This window comes from Urocampus carinirostris, chromosome 15 (assembly GCF_059441175.1).
Source record: "Urocampus carinirostris isolate Australia breed hairy pipefish chromosome 15, RoL_Ucar_1.0, whole genome shotgun sequence".
Classification (NCBI taxonomy): domain Eukaryota; kingdom Metazoa; phylum Chordata; class Actinopteri; order Syngnathiformes; family Syngnathidae; genus Urocampus; species Urocampus carinirostris.
In genome coordinates, this window is record NC_142363.1 from 26,417,694 (window position 1) to 26,438,908 (window position 21,215).

The 21,215-nt window shown below is 43.0% G+C and overlaps 1 protein-coding gene across 2 annotated transcripts in view; it reads right to left on the reverse strand.

Moving 5' to 3' along the window:
- Positions 1–401: 401 nt before the first annotated feature.
- Positions 402–21,215, reverse strand: part of rcan3 (regulator of calcineurin 3) — a 46,146-nt gene continuing 25,332 nt past the window's right edge. For both annotated transcript variants that reach the window (XM_088354537.1, XM_088354538.1), the window contains 3 exons: positions 7,670–7,843; positions 5,511–5,682; positions 402–3,781 (listed from right to left, as the gene is read on the reverse strand). In XM_088354537.1, coding sequence (XP_088210663.1) covers positions 3,627–3,781; positions 5,511–5,682; positions 7,670–7,843 — 501 coding nt within the window. In that variant the 3' untranslated portion in view covers positions 402–3,626. The remainder of the gene's footprint in view (positions 3,782–5,510; positions 5,683–7,669; positions 7,844–21,215) is intronic.

Consider the following 21,215-nt stretch of genomic DNA (forward strand, 5'->3'; position numbering starts at 1 on the left):
TTGCAATAATCTGTGGTCTGTGCAGCCCTTTGACACTCTTTGTGATCAAGAGCTATACAAATAAACATGACTTGACTAATTATGGTGAATCGCTGTCGCCCACTAGTGGCGAATTTTGCAACTGCTTTAACCAGAAAAAAATTCTAAACCTAAAAATCTAGAAATTAAAGCAAAATTCCTTACATCAATGCTGTCTACGTCAGGGTTTCCGCTATTTTTTTTTTAACTCGGAGCGAAAATCGGGTTTACGAGCTAAAAAAGGGAGTATTTTTTTCTCCAGTTTTTAACACAAATTTAATAACCAGACGAATAAAACTTTAATCAGTGATAGGACATCAACGAGCGGATTTATAGCCATAAACATGACTGGTCATAAACCTTATTATAAAGCACACCGAACATCGCTTTAAAGAAGAAGTATTTATGTATGTTCTCTATGTGAAACAATACAACACAAATCGAAGCAGATACCGTCAAGAGAGAAAGAACATGAAAACACACGTTATAACAACCGGAAATTATTGCTCATTTTGCTACGTTGTTTTCTGGATTCTCCTACCGGACGAGACATAATAATAGTCAAACCCAAATACTCACAGTGACAGACATTTTTTGTCGGAAACGATCGTCGCGCTTCGTCGTCGTTGGAGGAAAAAGCCGTGACAAAGCGCGCGATGCAAGGCCGGCGCCTCTGCAACATAAAAATTTGGCATATGTACAATAATATACACGTACACACACATCGGTGAGCACAGAGAGTACAAAAAAGTCAGCGCTGGCCCTTTAAGGACACCCCCCCATGTGAAGCTGCTTCCCATTTCTTGAATACAAATCTTGAGAAGATACTTTCTTTTTTTGGAAATGTGACCATAAAAAACACCCAAAAACATCAGCTGTGATGGAGCAAAAAAGAAAAAAAGGACACTCACAAAAAGCGGAGTTAAAGTGCTCACATGCGTTTTTTTGTTGCCTAAAAATCACTATGCCACCGTGTAAAACTTGCTTTTATGTTGGACTCATTAGTCGTTTTTAATGGAACAATTCCACCTGTCCTCCATAAAAATAAACACCATTTTATACAGCAATCCAATACGTTGCACTGCTCCTTTAAATCTACCTCATTTGTCCACCACGGGGCGGTATTAAACAACTCCTGCAGGTATAAGTGATAAAAACCATGCCAATTGGTGTCTAAAATATGGATACATTATCTTTTATATTTAGATTGTTTTTGCAAATATGTTAACTGTTTAAAATGAAAGATATTAAAACAATATATTAATAATATTTCGGTGAATTCAGATAAATGTTTTGTAATGAATGGTTATTTTATGAATTGATTGATGCTAAGCATAAGCATGTCAATACGTACATTTTTTTAGCATGAAGTTAAACTGACATTTTTAAAATGTAAAAATAATATAAATGAATCTGTTATAACAAAAGTTGGATATGTGTACTGTGAAGTGAACAAAAGGTAGCCAAAAATAAATTGAAAAGAGAAACTGAGAGTGAAGTCATGGTTCTTGTTACCCAAAGCTACGCTAATGCTAATGTCATAATGCCCTAAATAAATGAAAGCTCAATTAGGTTGTGGGTTACAGCTAGTTGGATTTCTTTTAATGTTTTTGAGCGGGTAAATGTTAAGAAAGTTAAGAGATTTAAAAAAAAAAAAGCTTCTTCGCCGTAAGCTGCTAGCTCTGTTAGCAAACTGCCTGATTAGCTTGTGTGTATGACCTTCACTTCAGCAACTTAGCTAGAGTCCCTTCCACCACCGCCCCAAGTAAATACAAGTATTTTGAATAATTACTCTGTGTTCATTTTCTTTTATATCTCTTGGCGTTAGCAAACACATTTAGCTCAGAAAAAAAACATGCGCTTTCTCTGTGAGCCAATTGCTTGATTAGCTTTGTGTAGGTAGCGTATTAGCCAGTACATTTCAATGATAACTGAGTACAGAAGTCAATTATTTATGTCTTCTAGTGTGAGCCGTCACCGAGCGCAGAAAAAAAGAGATGTGATTCAGCATAGCTGCGAGGTCGGGTTGCCAACTGCCTGATTAGCTGTGTGTGTAAGTACCCCACATTAGCATCTTAGCTAGTGTGCCAACTGGTACTGAGTAAGTAAATGTTTTGCAAATGATTAGAAAGCATTTCTATGTACTATGTTAGCCAACGCATATAGTGCATAAGAAAGAGATGTACTTTAAAATAGCTGCTAGCATTGTTAGCAAACTACTGAATTAGCTGTGTGTGTATACAGTATGTACCGTCTTTTAGCATAATAGCTAGTGTGCTTTCCGGCACTTCTCCAAGTAAATAAAATATTTCAAATGATTACGGTACAGTATACTTGTTTCTTTATGTATTATAGTGTTATCCAACATATAGAGCACACACAAAAAGAGATGTAATTCCGTACTTTTGCTAGCTCGGTTAGCAACTAACTGATTAGTTGATCGTGTACGTTGAGTGTTAGCATCTTAGCCGGTGTGTTTACTGGCACATTAAATAAAAATATTTCAAATTTTGTTATAGCTTTTAGCATCAGACAATACATAAAGCGCAGAACACATCCATTTGATCCAGTATAGCTGCTAGATTGGTTAGCAACAGACTGATAAGTGTGTGTATGCTGAGTGTTAGCATCTTAGCTGGTGTCATTCCTGCCACTTCTTTAAACAAATGATAATATTTCAAATGATAACTCTATATTAAATTCTGCTTTTAGCCAACACATGAAGCACAGAGAAGGAGTGATTTAGTATAGCTGCTAGCTGAGTTAGCAACTGCCTGATTAGTGAGTGCGTACATATATCTATGGTTAGAATCTTAGTGTATTTTCGACACTTCTTCAAATGAATAAAAACATTTCAATTGATAACTGAATCGTTGTTTTTAGCGTTAGCCAAAAGAAGAAGAAAGAGATACCAAAGATTGCGACTCAAATATGGACACTAAAGTCAGAAAACTGCACCTATTTACGGTCATTTTGCTCTTGCTGAAGGAAAAATGTGAGAATGCTTTTGTTGATATCTCATCAGGCAACTTTCCTCTTTTAGCCTGGGTTCAAATCTACAAAAAACTATAAAAAAATAAAATGTAGAAGAAGAAAATGAACATTACCCTTTGGAGAACTGCATGCAAAGAAAACCCCCAAACTTGCATATTGGGCATGCAAAAAATGTTTTAAGTACATCATTAAGACACAACTAGGATCGAAATGAAAAATACTAAATGGAAAAATGGTATTAGTCACGTATGGCCCTCCGTGCTTGGTTGAATATCTACTTATTTATATTGAAGTATTTTTTTCCAGCTGTTCAGTATTTACATGCATCCCGATATGAACATAAGTGAGGAAAATTGAGCTGGAAACAAATAAAAGTGCAATTCACCTCTAAACACACCCGTCATCGCTAAATGAAACAATGAAGTGTCCAGGGGAGCTAGCATGCTAACTGGACTAGCGACGATTCATCGTGTGTGTCCACGAGCCGTCTCGTTTCGAAAACCGGAAGGTTTTTTCTGTTTTTGAGTTGGAATGAAGACGGCGGCGAAGGCGATCTCCGTGAGTGCGAAGATGAAAAAAGAGAGGAGCTTTTCAAAGGTGGACCTCGAGGGGCCCTAGTTGTAGATCTTGGGGGCCCCGTCTGGACGCCTGGTTTGCACGATTTCCTGCTTGGGTCTTGCCGCGTCCTCGTCCTCCGTCTCGCTTTCGCATACGTGCACAACTACGCTCGGGGTGGACTCGGTGCCGGCGTGGAGCTCGTACTTCTCACCTGCGGGAGAAAAACAGGTGAGGCCAGGTTGCCAAGACGATGAGGATAATGAAAAACGACAACGTGTTGTCTCTGGTATGAGCCAATAGGGTGCGATAGTGAGCTGTAGGCGAGCTGTGGGCTAAAGGCCCACAACTTTTATCGAATTACTTTTTATTTTTGTCAGGTTGGTAGGTAGGTAAGTATGTACGGCATGTGACAAAAGTGAATACACCCCTCACATTTCTGCAGAGATTTTATCGTAATGTTTAATAGAATAACACTGAAGAAACATCGCTTTGACACAAAGGAAAGTAGTCTGTGGAAAGCTTATGTAGTGGTGTAAATGTATTTTTCCTGTCAAAAAACTCATTAGCCGTTGGTAGATAAACCCCTGGTAACAAAAGTGAGTATTCTCTGAAATAAAAGATCCTGAAGTTCAATATTTTGTGTGGTCAGTACGATTTTGCAAACCAACTCTAATCCTTTTGGCAATGGATTTCACCAAAGCTTGAAAGGTTGCTGTTGGAATGCCCTTCCATTCTTTCATGGTAACATGACAGAGCTAGGGGATATTCGAGATCTTGTGCTTCTCCACCTTGATGTTCTATTGGGTTTAGATTTTGAGACATGCTTGGCCAGTTCAACTCCCCTTACCCTTAGCCCCTTTAGAAAAGCCTTGGTCAACTTAGATGTGTATTTAGGGTCATTGTAAGGCTGGAACATTACCCTACAACCCAGTTCCAGAGGGAGGGGATCATTCCTTTCTCCAGTATTTCACAGTACACGCTTGAGTTCATGTTTTCCTTTAGGAAATGCAACTCCCCAATTCCAGCTGCACTCATGCAGCCCCAAACCATGACATACCCAACACCATGCTTAAATTTAGGCACGAGACAACTATGTTTGTACTCCTTACCTGGTTGCAGCCACACATGCTTCACACCGTCTGAGCCAAATAAACAAATCTTTGTCTCATAAGACCAGAAGATATCTTTCCAGTAAGCCATGGCCTTTGTTGACAGACTTCCTTTCATTGTGTAAAAGCATTTTTTCTTCAGTGATGTTCTATTAAACTTATACTTAAATTTATATAATGAAATTTCTCCAGAAATGTGACGGTTTACTCACTTTTGTGACATACTGAAGGTATGCTGGTAGGCAGATAAATACGCAGAAAAGTTGGTAGGTAGGTCGGTCAGATGTTCAGTTGGTAGTTTTTATTATTGATAGGTAGGTAGGGATAGAGATATAGAGAAAAATACAGGGGGTGGGAGAGTGGGAGAGAGTGAGGGAAGAAAATGGATAGATAAAGAGAAATGACAGAGAGAGAGAGAGAGGGAAACAGCAAAATAAATAGAAAGAGAGAGGAAGAGACCGACAAAAGAGAGAGAGGGACAAAGATAAAGACAGAGGAAGGCAGAGATAAAGAAAGATAGAAGGACACAGAGCATGGCCAGAGAGAGAGAGAGAGAGAAAGGGGAAGAGAAATGGAGAAAAAGAGAAAAGACAGAGACAGAGAGAAAAAGAGAGAAGGAGAATGCATTACAAGTGATTTTATATATATATATATATATATATATATATATATACAAAGAGAGAGATAGAGAGCAGACAGACCGACTCGCAAGAGAGAGAGAGAGAGAGAGAGAGAGAGAGAGAGAGAGAGAGAGAGAGAGAGAGAGAGAGAGAGAGAGAGAGAGAGAGAGAGAGAGATGAGATGACTGTTTAGCTTGCTATCAGTACAGACCTGGTCCGAGCTTCGCGACGGCGCAGAGCAGGTCATAGTTAATAACGGGCGTGGCGTCCTCGCTCTGACTCCAACCCACTGGCGGCGAGGCAGGAGGCGAGATCAGGAACTGCTTGACGGGCTGAGGAGGCGCCAAATAAGATTTGTCCATGTCCTCGTCCGCGTTTTGCACCTGACGAGAGACACCAAAAACAGCCTTTCCATTTGACGCCCTTAGTATTCCGCTCAGCGACCATTCCCACTCGAAGGGCTGCCTTGAAACAAACAGCTTTTGCTCCTTTGACCGAAAACAGGACATTCATTTTCCCAGATGTGCTGTCACCCTTTGCCGACGAGTGTTTGAGGTGATTTTATTTGCTGTGTTCACTCAAAGTATTGGTTTGTTTGAACAGAAAACACAACACTAAAATCTATTGCTGGGCACAACAAAAAACAAAAAAAAGATTTTGCCTGTTGGATGACTGTCATGTAAAAAAAGTACTGTAATCCCTCGTTTTTCACAGTTAATGGGGACCAGAAACCACCGGGATCTGCAAAAATTCGCGAAGTAGCCACTTCACCTGCATTTTTAACATGCACTTTGCCAAAAACCCCTTGCAGCAATAGCCAGCAGGAAATGATAGATCAGAGGCAAAACAGTGCAGTTCATTTAAGGTGGGCCAAAATAGCATGATTCAGCGGACCGAATAATAAAAAAAAGAGCTGTGCAGGCTCTTCCTCTGAGAAATAATCAACCAGGCATAATGGATCGTGGCCAATCAGGTGCTGTTCATTTTAGAAAGAAAGAATGGAAAAAAGAGCCGCCATACATGACACTAGTTTGCTCCGTCGACTCCCGCTATCAATAATAGTTGACCAGGGATAATGAATCATGCCCACGGAATCTAGTACATTTTAGGCAAGCCACAATGTAACACTTCAGCAGCCTGAAATAACAAAAAACATTCTGCAACCCCTGCTCGCAGCCATAATCCACTGGGATAATGGATCATGGGCTCAATGGTGCTGTTCATTTAAGGCAGAGAGAATGGAAAAAAGAGCAACCACGGATGACCCAGATTCGCTCTTTCGACCCTCACTCGAAGCAATAGTCAACTGGGGATAAAGGATCATGGCCTAAACAGTGTAGTTCATTTGAGGTAAGCCACAATGCCCCGCTTCAGCAGCCTGAACAGGGGAAAAATGTGCTTGCTGCGGCCTGCTTTCGGCAATAGTTGACCATAGATGATGGATCGCAGCCACAACGGAGCGTTTCATTTTATGCAAATCAGAACAGCACGCTTCCCGACAAATTTGCTCTCTGTTGTTGTTGTTTGCAGCAATTTGGGTTTGGAGAAAATGGATCACAGGCGCATAAGTGCAGTTCATTTTAGGCATAAATAATGCCAAAAAAGAGCTTCTAGACCCAACCAAAGTGTGCTCTGCTGGTCTGCGCATGCAACAATTTGCAATTGGGGATAATGTATCACGGCTGTTTGAGTGCATTTTATTTACCGCAGAAATAGAGTGAAAATAAAAAAGATATGCTTGTTGCAGCGATATGCAATTGAGGATAATGGGTCACAGCTGCACGAGTTCAGTTTGCATTTTTGGTGGACAGAAACACCAAAAAGAGCTGCAAGGCCCGACAAAAACGCACTGTCGGCCCCTGCTCGTAGAAATAGGCAATGGGGGATAATGGATCTGCCTGCACGAGTGCAGTTTACTTCCTTGGTGGACAGAACAGCAAGAAAGAGCCCCACTCGCTGCAATATGCAATTGGGTGTAAGTAGTTTTCAACCTGTGATGTTCTGAGGCTGCGAAATGGCAAAGGACTAAACAAGGGATTACAGTATATATTCTAATGAGCAGCATAAATGCTTGGAATCTTTTTAACAAGTCGTTTTGGCTAAATGATTTATATACCATGTCTTCAAGTGATTAATTATCGTCTTATTTTCTATCGGGCTGATAACGGTGACATCATATTTGTCCGTTATCGCCTCGATAGCTTAGAGCTTAATAATCATCAGGCATCCCTGGTAATGACAAAACCTTAATGAGGTCATTGTCCGTGCTCCAAAGTCTTTAATCCTCTTATAATCAAACACGGCCGCGGCCGCCTCAAGTCGTAAAAATGATCGGGGGATTATTCCATGCGGCTTACTACAAAAACTCACCTGGGCGAAGTAAAGTTTGAGCTTGCGGCCGTTGAACTCGGACTCGTGCAGCTCGATGCGAGCGCGGGCCGCCGCTTCGGGCGTGCCGAAGTTGATCCGGACTCTCCGGAAACTTTTGAACAACTGGAAAGTGGCCTGCTCATCGTAGATCCGGAATGCTGCTTCGAATCGCTCCTGTGAAGAAATAAAACATGAAAAGACAGTTGGGGAATGGGCTTCTTAGCTAGATATGATTCCTCGCTAAATCTTCTGAAACCTCAAACTTGCATCTGAACTGTAATGTCCATGAATTGCAAACTTTCTTTTCCTCAGTGTAAAAAAATTACAGCTCAAGAATCTCTTATGCTAACACGGCTAACACAGAAAACATATTAGTGACTAGCATTGCTAATGCTAGGAGTTAGCACCAGTCAGCAATTGAAATGAGTTTTGATTACTGATCACCTGACCAATATATGGATTATAGCTGTACAGGCATTTCTCGCTATATCCCGGCTTACGTTTTACGGTTTCGCTACTTAACGAATTTACCTATTGCATTGTGTTGCATTCTGATTGGCTAAACAGTCTACTTAAGTTACTTGTAATAAGTAGATAAAAAACGTTTATGCAGTACTTTTATTTGTTGAAAAAAATGCTTGAGGCTGTAGAAAGATTGTTTATTGGTTTCAGTGTATAATGGAGTATTTTATTGTATAAAAATGTTGAGTTTCAATTCACGTGGAATGTAACTCACATGATAAACGAGGGACTACTGTGTTGTATTATCATAAATCCTGGATTGGATATCATCGTCATGTGAAAAAGATTTATTTCCATTTTATGGCTTTTTCATTTTTGTTTTGTTGCATTGTAAACATTCCATAAATGACATAAAAACTGAGCCACATCTTTTACAGATAACAATGATGATATCTTATGATTTAACTGTTTGACCAAGTATCATACAGGCCACCTGCAGTTTTTTTGTTGTTATTTTGACCATGAAAGAGTCAGAAATCATGTTAAGAGTAATTACTCTTGGCCATTTTCCTCAGAACAACCCAAACTTAAATATCTGGCATCATCTACCATAAATACGTGTTGAGACAATGTAATAACAATTTGAAATAAAAAACAAAAAAAGGACATAGAAATTGGAACTGAACATGAACACATTGTAAGACAACATAAATAATATCAATATGAACCGTTATAAATATATACAAAATAGGTTTATAAGTCTTGCTCTCTCAGATGCCCATATATTGTCAGCTATGTGTCACCAAGACCAGGTGTTTTATTGGCATAGGTGGTAGATGGTGAAGCAATTCCTGGAGAAAGAGGCCCACATGACCCATCAGTTACCCTAATTCATATGCATATTTTTTTAATGTATGAGTATGGATGTTAAGAGGGGACTGTATGAGAGTGTGATTGTGCCGACTGTGTTGTATGGTGCAGAGACTTGGAGCCTGAACGCAGATTTAAGAAGGAAATTAAATGTTTTGGAGATGAAGTGTTTGAGGAGTATGTTCGGAAGTGACAAGATTGGATAGGTTGAGAAATTAAATTGTGAAAGACAGAACTGGAGCAAGCGTGTGGATAAGAAAGTACTCGGTTGGTTTGGACACATGGAGAGGATGGATGAGGAGCGAATGTTGAAGAGGATCTACAGAGCAGAAGTCAATGGAAGGAGACCAAGAGGAAGGCCGCGATTGACGTGGATGGATGGCGTTATGAGTGTACTGCAGGAGAAATGTCTAAATCTAGTGAAAGCTAGAGCTCTTGTTAGTGATAGGAATGAGTGGAGAGGTGTTGTAAAAGAATAGTGGGATGTTTGGGCGCGTTCTAAGGGATGGGCAGGGCACCTGTATGATGCGGCAGGGGTAAACCAGTGCAAGCTGTCGGGCCCTGCTGTTGAACAAAACAGTGTGTTGGGTCACCCTGACCAGAGTGACATGGCCGCTTTCTTGTGTCCTGTTTCATCTGGAGGGACGAAAGCATAACCAACTTCGCTGCCGATGTGCCTAACTTGCTTGGGTGTTTGGGCATTTGGGTTGGCCATGGTCCAAAAATGTTTGTGTGTGTTTTTTGCTATTTTTTTCCCCTAAAAACATACCGGCTATGACCATAGGGCCTATGGTCATAGCCGGTATGTTTTTTGTTTTTCATTTTGTTGGTCACAAGGATTTGCTAGTAAATATCATCCTTATTTGAACACAGTTTCTGTTTCCCTGCATTTGGCATAGGTTCATGAGGGCGCTAACTTGGGCAGGTTAAAAATGTGTTAATTAGTAGTGGGTGAGTACTGAATTCGGGTATCGGTGCCAATATTCACCTTAATCAGGGTACTGGTACTCATATTGCTGGGCATTACCAGATCTGTTTGCCCTATAGCTTCCATTTAACAATCAGGAATAATAAATGACAGGATTTTAAAAAGAAATAACTTTATTCATTGTAGTTCCAAATGGTATCATTGAAGGGTATTTGATGACTGCTCAAGAGTTCACAATCAGTATCACTATAAGACTGGACAAACATTAACAGAGACCATAAATGGATGAGTTTGAATGTTCACATGTTACGATATCACTTGAGCTATTTTGCAGAATAACCTTTCATTGTTTTTTTATGAGACGAGACGGAGCTAATATTGTAAGAGTGATTCATCGCCGCATGCGTCTGACACTTGGACGTGACTTCCGTTGCCCTGCTTCCATTTTCTTTCCAGATCATTTTCTAATATGATTTGCAACTTCCTGTTACTTGTCTGCGCTCTTTTTTCGGGAGGAGGGGCGACAGTCGAAATCCTGATTTAGTGAATTATGGAATCTTTTCAACTCGAACATTCATCAAATGCAAAAAAAAAACGACCAAATACAGTAGACCCTTGGGGGTGACTGGTGACATCGTACAGACACAAATTTGCTTCTCAACAGTTCGACGGCCCAATGGTGGGCCTTAGGAACATTAAGGGGTTAATATGTGTAAACAATTCTGTTTTTACCGGTTGTACTAGGGGTTTGGAATGCATTAGCTAATTACCAGAAGTTTCTATCGCCCTCTATACAGAAATGTCACCTTATGATCACCACCTCAAAATGCATTCACGTCGTATCCTTGGGTCTACCATCTATTTGGATTTTCTGTGAACATGCTTTCAGGTGGATCACGAATCTGAGGTCGTTGGTTGTTGCTTCCACTCGCCATCTCCGCGGGGCGACAAGGAAATCTCGACTGTGATCTTAATTAAATCTGCGTTATCGCAAAAAGTCAGACCATCGTCCCGGAAACTCAAAATAGTCTTTCTGTGTTGTGACGAAACGCACGATGACGACAGAAATCCAAAGTTAGACATTTGAGGGGGGGAACGAAATACGGCGTTACGTAATCACAATACAATGTTTTTAAATTGTATTCTGTTACAGTTACAGAAAAAAGAAGTCATCAAATTACAGGTACATTTAGTTAAAATAAGGGCAACTTTGCAGGAATACAATTTTATTTAAAAGTACTAAAACGTTTTTGATTTAATGCACCTCATCAATTCAAATCCAAATTCATTTCAGGCAATATGTTGCAACATTCAAAAAAATTCGAATTCACTATAAGAAAATAAATTCCCCTCCTTTTTCCCCAGCCGACACCATAGAACTCAGACACAGACAGTGATTAAAATAAATGGAATAGGTAATAATAAATAATGAAATAAATCAATACAATTATGGCTATACACAGACTAACCAAAGTCCTGTGTGTCCTATACATGAAAATACTCCAAAAAAGAGTATTTATGAAGGCCTACAACCCAGTGCACACTATAGTCCAAAAAATAGGGTAATTCCAATACAGACGCTCCCCTACCTTCAAACATTCGAGTTACGAACAATGTCAAAAATTATCCAGACATTGCTGTAAGTTAGATTTTGTATTGTGCGCCTTTTTCGGAGTACAGGACAGTACTGTAGTGCTTCTTTCTGCTGCTACCGGCGTGTGGCACTGTGAGAATTGACCCAGCATCCACCCCGAAGAAGAAATCCGCTTCCTCTTCCTAGTTTGTGTGAAAACATTCTCTACTGTATCTCCAGCGCGCTAAGAAAATGGACATTTTTACTAGTATCTTGTGCATCCATTCAATATGGTTGGTGTAAAGTGTAAAGATGAGGCGAGCCATTTCTTTTGAAATGAAAGTGGAATAAGAAAGCTTGATGCGGTTGAGAAAATGGTTGGATGGCTTTTTTTTTTTGCGACTTTCTACCATGGGGAGGAAGTAGCCTAACTCTTGAAGCTCATCTTCCAAAAGTAAGTTAAACTTAACTTTATTTATCTTTATAAAGCATATTATTTTATTCAATGTTTATTTTTCAGTACAAAAAAATACTGGTTACTTATACAAGCCCTAAACATACTTATATAAACTTTTAACATACTTATGTAAACCTTAAACATACTTATATAAATCTCAAACATACATTCGATGCAAAATATAGCACTGAAGCATTTAAGAACAATTTCAACTTACAAATGATCGTTTGAAACATGAAGCTTTCTATAACCAACAAAATGTATTTGTTAAAGTGACAGTATGTAGATAAGTGCCTCCTAGTGGTACAAAAAACTTTCATTCAGTAAAAAAATTAAAAAAAAAAACATAAGTAGAGAATTGTATTGAGATTTCTACGTCTTTTACATAGTGGAATACATACATACGGTAATGCAATGTTAGTCTGGCGTCTTGCTGCTTGCTGTGGCACTGGTTTTCCTTCGCATTAGACAACAATCCCATCTAGTGGTCAAATATTAAACACTGAGGCTTTAAAGCAATGCTTGAGCTTGTAACTTGGTTTTGTTCTTTGGTTTCAATAAACAAGAGAGTATTCTACAAATAAATAAACGAAAAAGTAAAGGTTTATATTTTGCGTGTTTTGACTATTGAGGGACCTTTTTGTAAAACAACCCCCGCGAAAAACCAGGGATTACTGTACATGGATATTTATGGATGCTTAATTTAGAATAGATCACGTTTATGGTTTCACAGGCCATCTGAAGTCAATCCTAAATCCAATTGATTGACAGGAGGTAAGAGACAAATCCAATGCAGCCCCGACAGAACGTAAACCCCGCCGGTCAAGTTGGCTTGCTAAAACAGTGACCTCGACTGGCGAATCGCCCCCATGAGTAACGATCCAGTTTTACCCCTGGCAGTAATGGAAAGGATTTCACAACGCACTCAATCATCTTCTAAGTCTGGAAGGCGTTTAATGGAGCATGGTTTCATATCTGACGCCGTCCTAATAGGAGCAAAGGGGATTAAGGTGAGGGTGAGATGCTGTAGAGTTGATGCCGTGCCTGTCAACCAGGGAAATCTAATTCCGTGGCGGACACTGACCCCCGAGTTCCGAACCAGAAAACGAGAGGTGGCTAGCAGGATAGCGTGCTTATGTAAAGTCGGCGTCAGGTTTCCTATTGTCTCGCGTTCGGGGGTAAATATTAGCTTCCATCCAGTTGCATTGACACCAACAAACACGAACAGGGACATTAACAAATTAATAATATTGGGAAAATGTAATTGAGATCAGTAACGTTTAGCCTATAATGTGTCAGAAATATAATAAATATAGACAATGACAATAATCATCTCAAAAATGAGAACACACATTGAGTGTGATTTCACTTTTAAAAAAACGACATCCATTTTGAAATGTTAAACGTTGTGAGTGACCTCATTACCTCACCTCCAATTATTATAGGGAGAGTCTGTACTATTTGGTGTCTCCTAGTGGTAAAAAACGTTATTTCAGTAAAAAAACATTTGAAAGCTAGGCAAAAATACAAGAACTATCATACAAATGTTCATTTTTATTAAACAAAATCATTCGTCGAGAATATTGTACCGGTATTTCTTTTACATAGCAGAAACCATACCTAAGGTGCCGCGATGTTTGTCAAGTCATGCTTATTTGTGACGCCCTTAATCACAAGGAGTCTCAAAGGGCTGCACAGACCACAGACTATTGCAAACTACAGACTATTATCACACCATCCCCTGATTTAAAACCTACATGAGGGCAAGGAAAAACTCAAAAACCTAAGCATGAGGAAAATGAAGAAACCTTAAGAAGGGACCGCACGTGAGGTAATCCCCCTTCCAGGATGACCAGGCTACAATGGATGTTGCATTATTAAACAATGAAATTAAAATAAAATACAAAAGAATTAAAGTGTAATACAAAATAAATTTAAAAAATGTTTGTCTTCCGTCTTTCTGCTTGCTATGACACTGATTTTCATTCGCATTAGACAACCGCGTCATTTTGTGGTGAAATATTACACACTGGGTCTCTAAGGTTTTAAAGGTAATTATGAAAGACATTCCACGAGATCCTGGAATTAATTTTTACGATTATTTCAGCGGCGCTATTTCCGACTCTCCTGTTGTCTCATCCTCGACTCACCCCGAGGCTCCGTGACCTAGTTTTTCGTTTTTTCACCCAGATCCAATCGAAAACGTGAGGCGTCGGATTAGGCAGCGCTAAATCCACGCACGTGTCACAGATGTCTGATTTGTCCAAGCAGGGTAAAAAAAATATAATACAACATGGGTAAACCCACTGTATGTCCCAATTAGGCTTTGTTAATCTTGTTGTACCAAATGCTACGTTTCAGATGAAAATATGGATTTGAGTCAAGGATTGAATGTAGACTATTGATACATAACTGAAAGGATCAAAATGCTCAAAGTGAATATTTTCAAATGTAGAGGATAGTAGTTTTTCTTCACCATATTGTGTGATGACTTTTGTTTCCCCAGTGCATTTGATTTCTATTGTCATGTTTTTCGCACTGTAAGGCGCACCGGTAACCAGGTACACCTCCCAAAAAAATTGCCTTTTGTCTTGCATTTATCATATAGAAAGCGCACTGGCTTATAAAGCGCATGGAGGTACAACTACAGTAGTAGAGGTGGTTATTCGTGTAGAACCGTTGCACATTTTATATCTATCTATCTACCATGGTCATATACATACTTATATAAACGTTCAACATACTTATATAAACAAAGAAAAGAAAAAAAGGAAAAAGGAGCAAAAACACAAAATCTTTGGACCATGGCCAACCCAAATGCCCAAACACCCAAACAAGTTAAGCACCTCGGCACCCAAGTTGGTCATGCTTTCGTCCCTCAAGATGAAACGGGACACAAGAAAGCGACCGTGTCACTCGTGTCAGGGTGACACAACACACTCTTCTGTTCAACAGCAGGGCCTGACAGCTTTCACTGGTTTACCCCTGCCGCATCATCCAGGTGCCCTGCCCATCCCTTAGAAAACATTTTATATACTTACGGTATATATTTATCCAATGATTGATCATTCGAAAAATGTCACTGACCAAGATCGCAAAACATTGCATGCAACGGGATACGAATCCAGGTTGCAGTGGTAAGAGCACCACAACCTAATAACTAGACCAGCAGTGGTACAGATATCACACTACAATGCATTAGATTTAATCTTAATATCACACCAGAAGAACGTTAGAGTAGTTTGAGTCACACAATCAGTTTCAGTGGATCGCTGGTAGGACTGCAACCAGTTTTCAGTAGGTCGCGGGTAGGTCTGCAACAACGAATCGATAAAATCGTTTAAAGATGATGATCAAAAGTGTTACCAGCTGGTATAGTTGTCAAGGAACAGAACAAGGACTCGGATCCAATAGCGTCAGTTAAAGGATTTATTGTGACAAGATTCGGTGGAGCAGGCTTGGGACGTCGAGCCTTGGCAGTGGAAAGCCTCTTGGGACGATATGGCAACTCCGTGGTGAAAACGCGTGGCGAAACGTAGCAGGTAAGTCGGTGGCCGGGACGGAAGAGTAGATCGAAAACTTTTAACAGACAAGGGTCAGGCAACGAGAATCAGACTTGGAATATACATGGCTTGTGGTACCTTGAATGTTGGAGGTTAACTCAGGAAATGAGGAAGACACTCGAACGTCCATCTCTGGACGCTGACAGCTTATGTAGTAGACTTCCACCAATCAAGAGATCGCGTTCCAGCACACCAGCTGATTACCTCAGGTGACTCCGGTTAGGTAATCACGACAGAACCCCCCCCTCAAGGGACGGCTCCAGAAGTCCCCCAGGGAAAAATAAAAATAAATCCAAACACGTCACATGGCAACACCGGTAATCCAAGGGAAGAGAAAAAAAAATTCACAGGCCAGCTACAAATAATCCCCCAAAACCCAAAATACATCACCAATAATCCAAAATTGGAGGGCCCAGAGGTCGTCCGATGAACCCTCAGAATTCTTCCGAGTGGATAGAGGCCCCTTCGTCCGCATCTGAAGGGGTGGTAGCGGGTGGGTCTGCCGGTGGAAGAGCAGCAGCGTCAGACCTACGACGACGACCACGGCGTGGTGCTGGTTGGTCAGGATGCAGTTGATGGAATTCTGCCACAAGAGATCGGTCCAGGATCTGCCTGCTGGGAATCCATGATCTCTCCTCCGGACCATATCCCTCCCAATCGACCAAGTACTGGAAGCCCCGACCCCTGCGTCGGGAGCGGAGCAGGCGGCGCACTGTATAGATAGGCTCCCCGTCCAAGGAGCGTGGAGCTGGGGGAGGAGGTGGAATGGGTGCCAACGGACTCTGGCTGACGGGCTTGATTCGGGAAACATGAAACGTGGGGTGCACTCTCATAGATCTTGGTAGACGGAGACGGACTGCTGAGGAGTTGATAATTTTTACTATAGGAAATGGGCCAAGATACCGAGGAGCCAGTTTCCTCGACTCAACCTTCAGTGGAAGATCAGCTGATGCTAGCCACACCTTCTGGCCCACCTGGTACTTCGGAGCAGGACTCCTCCGTCGATTAGCTCCAACGGCATGAGTCTTGCTAGCCCGAAGGAGTGTGGCCCGAGCACGAGCCCAAGTTCGCCGACAGCGACGTGCATTCGCCGTAGCTGACGGGCAGTTTACTTCCTCTTCTTGACTAGGGAACATAGGGGGTTGGTACCCATACACACACTGGAAGGGGGACATTCCAGTGGATGAGCTAACCAAGGAATTGTGAGCATATTCCACCCATGCCAATTGCCGAGCCCAGGACAACGGTTCGCTAGAGACCATGCAGCGAAGTGCCGTTTCCAAATCTTGGTTCACTCGTTCAGACTGCCCATTGGATTGAGGGTGGAACCCTGATGAGAGGCTGACAGAGGCACCCAACAGACGACAAAACTCCTTCCAAAACGCGGATGAGAACTGGGGACCACGGTCAGAAACAATGTCCAGAGGGATGCTATGGAGGCGGAACACATGCTGCTGGACTATCATTGCAGTTTCCTTGGCGGAGGGGAGCTTCGGTAGTGCCACGAAATGGACCATCTTACTGAATCGGTCCACGATAGTTAGTACAGTCGTCATCCCCTCGGATACTGGCAACCCCGTCACAAAGTCCAAGGAGATGTGGGACCATGGGCGGCGGGGAACCGGAAGTGGATGTAACAGACCGGCCGGACGTTGGTGGGATGTTTTGTTCTGGGCGCACACTTGACAGGCGGAGACATATTCCCTAACGTCCTTGGCCATGGTAGGCCACCAGAAGCGTCGGGACAAGAAACTGTGAGTCCGAGCCGACCCCGGATGGCAAGAAAAGTGAGAATTGTGCCCCCATTGGAGGACCTCGGACCGTAAGGGTTCGGAGACGAATAGTCGACCCTCGGGACAGGAGCTGGGGCCCGCCTGATCGGGTATCGCCTCTCTGACTCGGGACTCGATATCCCAGGAGACTGCTGCCACCATACAGGAAGCTGGAAGGACCGTTGCGGGACCCTGAGGTGTGTCATTGGAATTCTGGAATTGTCGGGAGAGCGCGTCGGGTTTCACATTTCGAGATCCGGGTCTGTAGGACAGAGTGAAGTTAAAGCGGGTGAAAAACAGGGCCCAACGTGACTGGCGAGGATTGAGCCGCTTGGCCGATCTAATATATTCTAAGTTCTTGTGGTCAGTCCAAACTATGAACGGCACCGTTACCCCCTCCAACCAATGCCGCCATTCCTCCAGGGCTAGCTTGACGGCCAACAACTCACGATCCCCCACGTCGTAGTTGCGTTCGGCCGGGGACAACCGCCGGGAAAAGAAGGCGCACGGGTGCATCTTCTGGTCCTTGTCCGACCGCTGGGACAGGACAGCACCCACTCCCACATCTGAGGCGTCCACCTCCACTACCAGTTGGCGTGCAGGGTCCGGTACCTGGAGTATGGGGGCCGTAGAGAAATGGGTTTTTAGACGGTTGAAAGCTGCATTAGCCTCGGAAGACCACCGAAATGGCTCTCTAGGACTGGTAAGAAGCGTGAGGGGAGCTGCCACCGAACTGTAGTTCCTGATGAACCTCCGGTAGAAATTGGCAAAACCAAGGAATTGTTGGAGCTTTTTCCGAGACTCAGGGACAGGCCAAGAGGTGACTGCTGATACCTTGGCAGGATCCATCTGAAGGGTCCCCTCCGCCACGATGTAGCCCAGGAACGAGACTGTCTTGGCGTGAAACTCGCACTTCTCTGCCTTAACAAATAAAGAGTTCTCTAGGAGACGACGGAGAACCAGCTGGACATGTTTTCGGTGTTCATCGAGGGACTTTGAGAAAATCAAGATATCGTCCAGATACACAAAAACAAAACGATTAAGCACATCTCGTAAAATGTCATTTACCAAAGATTGGAAAACAGCTGGAGCATTGGTTAATCCGAACGGCATTACCAGATACTCGTAGTGACCGTTGGGTGTGTTGAATGCCGTCTTCCACTCATCACCCTCCCGGATTCGGACTAAGTGGTAGGCGTTGCGCAGATCAAGTTTAGTGAAGACCGTGGCCCCCTGTAGAAGCTCAAAAGCAGAGGCAAGCAGCGGCAAGGGATAGCGATTTTTAACCGTGATTTCATTAAGGCCCCGATAATCTATACAGGGCCGGAGTGACCCGTCCTTTTTTCCCACAAAAAAGAACCCCGCCCCAGCAGGAGAAGAGGAGGGTCGAATGATACCAGCCGCCAAGGCATCGGAAATGTATTCCTCCATGGCCTTCCTCTCGGGAACGGACAAGGAGTAGAGGCGGCCCCGAGGAGGAGCAGACCCCGGCAGGAGATCAATTGCGCAGTCATAAGGCCTATGAGGGGGCAAGGAAGAGGCCTTAGCTTTACTGAAGACCTCCTGTAGGTGGTGGTAACAGGCTGGGACCTTGGACAGATTGGGTGGAGCCCTCGTGGAAACAGGATGATTTGGGTAAGGAGCGGCTTGCAGACAGGTTTGGTGACAGTCCATGCCCCATTCAAGTATCGACCCAGTGCGCCAGTCGAAATGGGGGTTGTGTTGCACCAACCAAGGATGACCCAGGACAAGGGGTTGGTTAGGGGAGTGGAGTAAGTGAAATCGGATCTTCTCTCTGTGATTTCCAGACAACTGTAGTTCAATGGGTTCCGTTATTTGAGATACGGTGCCTAATAGGCGGCCATCCAAAGCCCGAGCTGATACCGGGTTAGGAAGGGTTTCAACAGGTATCCCCATCTTGTGTGCGAGTGACAAATCCAGGATATTTGTTTCAGCACCAGAATCGATGAGGGCATGGAAGGGTTGAGATGTACCGGAAATAATGAGATTTGCCCGGAGAACAGGTCTATCAGTCTTGGGGGACGATACTAAAGCTGAGCTCAATCGGATGTCCCCTATATCCGACGAGCGTTGGCTTTTAACGGGCAATTGACCACCCTATGTCCCTGGCCGCCGCAGTAATAACATAGCCGTTCAGTACGCCTTCGCTGGCGTTCTTCGACGGAGAGAAAGGTGCGGTCCACCTCCATCATCTCATGAGGTGCGGTAGAATTGGTTGGGGGGTTCGGTATCTTACTAATGTCTTGACTTAGCCGGGTGATGGGTTGGCTGGGATCTTCTCTCTCTCTGCGTCTTGCCTGAACCCTACGGTCGATCCGGGCGGTCAGTTCGATAGCATTGTCAAGAGTTACCGGAGGAGCGTGGGAAACCAATTCGTCTTTGATATAACCGGACAAGCTATGGAGGTAGGCGTCGACCAGCGCCTCTTCGTTCCAGTGACTCTGGGCTGCTAGTGTGCGAAAGTCAATGGCATAGTCGGCAATGGAGCGTCTCCCCTGGCGAATGTTCAAGATTGAACGAGCAGCATCGACTGATGAGGCTCCAGAATCAAAAACTTTAATCATCTCCTGGCTTAGCAAATTAAAAGAGGTGCATGCTGTCGCCCCCCGTTCGTATTCTGCCGTTCCCCAAAGGCGGGCTCTGCCAGTCAGATGATTTATCACAAAAGCCACCTTCGCCTTTTCGTTCACAAAGGCTCGCGGTTGTAGATCAAAAATTAGTCGGCAATTTATAAGAAAGGGGCGGACCTGGGCGGGCTCTCCACTGAATCTCTCTGGCGAACCTACTCGTGGTTCAACACTGCCGACCTGATCAGAAAGGGGCGGAACTGGATCTTGTGCTCGTGTTGCCGGGGGAGCTTCGCACTGTTCAAAAAATTCTTGGTGACGTCGTACTTGCCGGACTAGTGTGGATACGTCGTGGACGATCTGTTGTATTGCGCCTTCGGTGTGTTGTAGGCGCTGTAGCGCGGATTCCTGTTCGGCATTTCCGCATCTCTCAGAGGTGGGACGAACTGTCGCTGGATCCATGCTTTGGTTCGAGTGTTCTGTCAAGGAACAGAACAAGGACTCGGATCCAATAGCGTCAGTTAAAGGATTTATTGTGACAAGATTCGGTGGAGCAGGCTTGGGACGTCGAGCCTTGGCAGTGGAAAGCCTCTTGGGACGATATGGCAACTCCGTGGTGAAAACGCGTGGCGAAACGTAGCAGGTAAGTCGGTGGCCGGGACGGAAGAGTAGATCGAAAACTTTTAACAGACAAGGGTCAGGCAACGAGAATCAGACTTGGAATATACATGGCTTGTGGTACCTTGAATGTTGGAGGTTAACTCAGGAAATGAGGAAGACACTCGAACGTCCATCTCTGGACGCTGACAGCTTATGTAGTAGACTTCCACCAATCAAGAGATCGCGTTCCAGCACACCAGCTGATTACCTCAGGTGACTCCGGTTAGGTAATCACGACAATAGTGCTTAGGTCTGGGAACTTTGACCACTGCTGTCTGGGTTTGATTCCTGTTGCATAAAATGTTTTGCGATCTTGTTCAACGATGTTTTTCTATTGAAAAATGATTGCTTAAATACAGTGATATACCGTAAAACCTCGTGTAGTATTGCACACAAACAACTACTGTAAGCATTTCCAATTTTATCTACTAATAAGGCGCACCGGATTATAACGTGCACTTTCACATTTCTGGCCAATTTCAGAAAATATGGTAATTAGTTCTGTGGATTCTTGCCTACAACGCAGACATTTGGTGTGACTTAAGAATACTAGTAGACTTAAACTAGTCAGAAAACTGCTTTCTGTTTTCTGGGCACCAACTGGAACAATCCAAATTAATCGTTTTTGTGTCCAGTGAAAAAAAACAAACAACCATGTATACGTGCTACATTG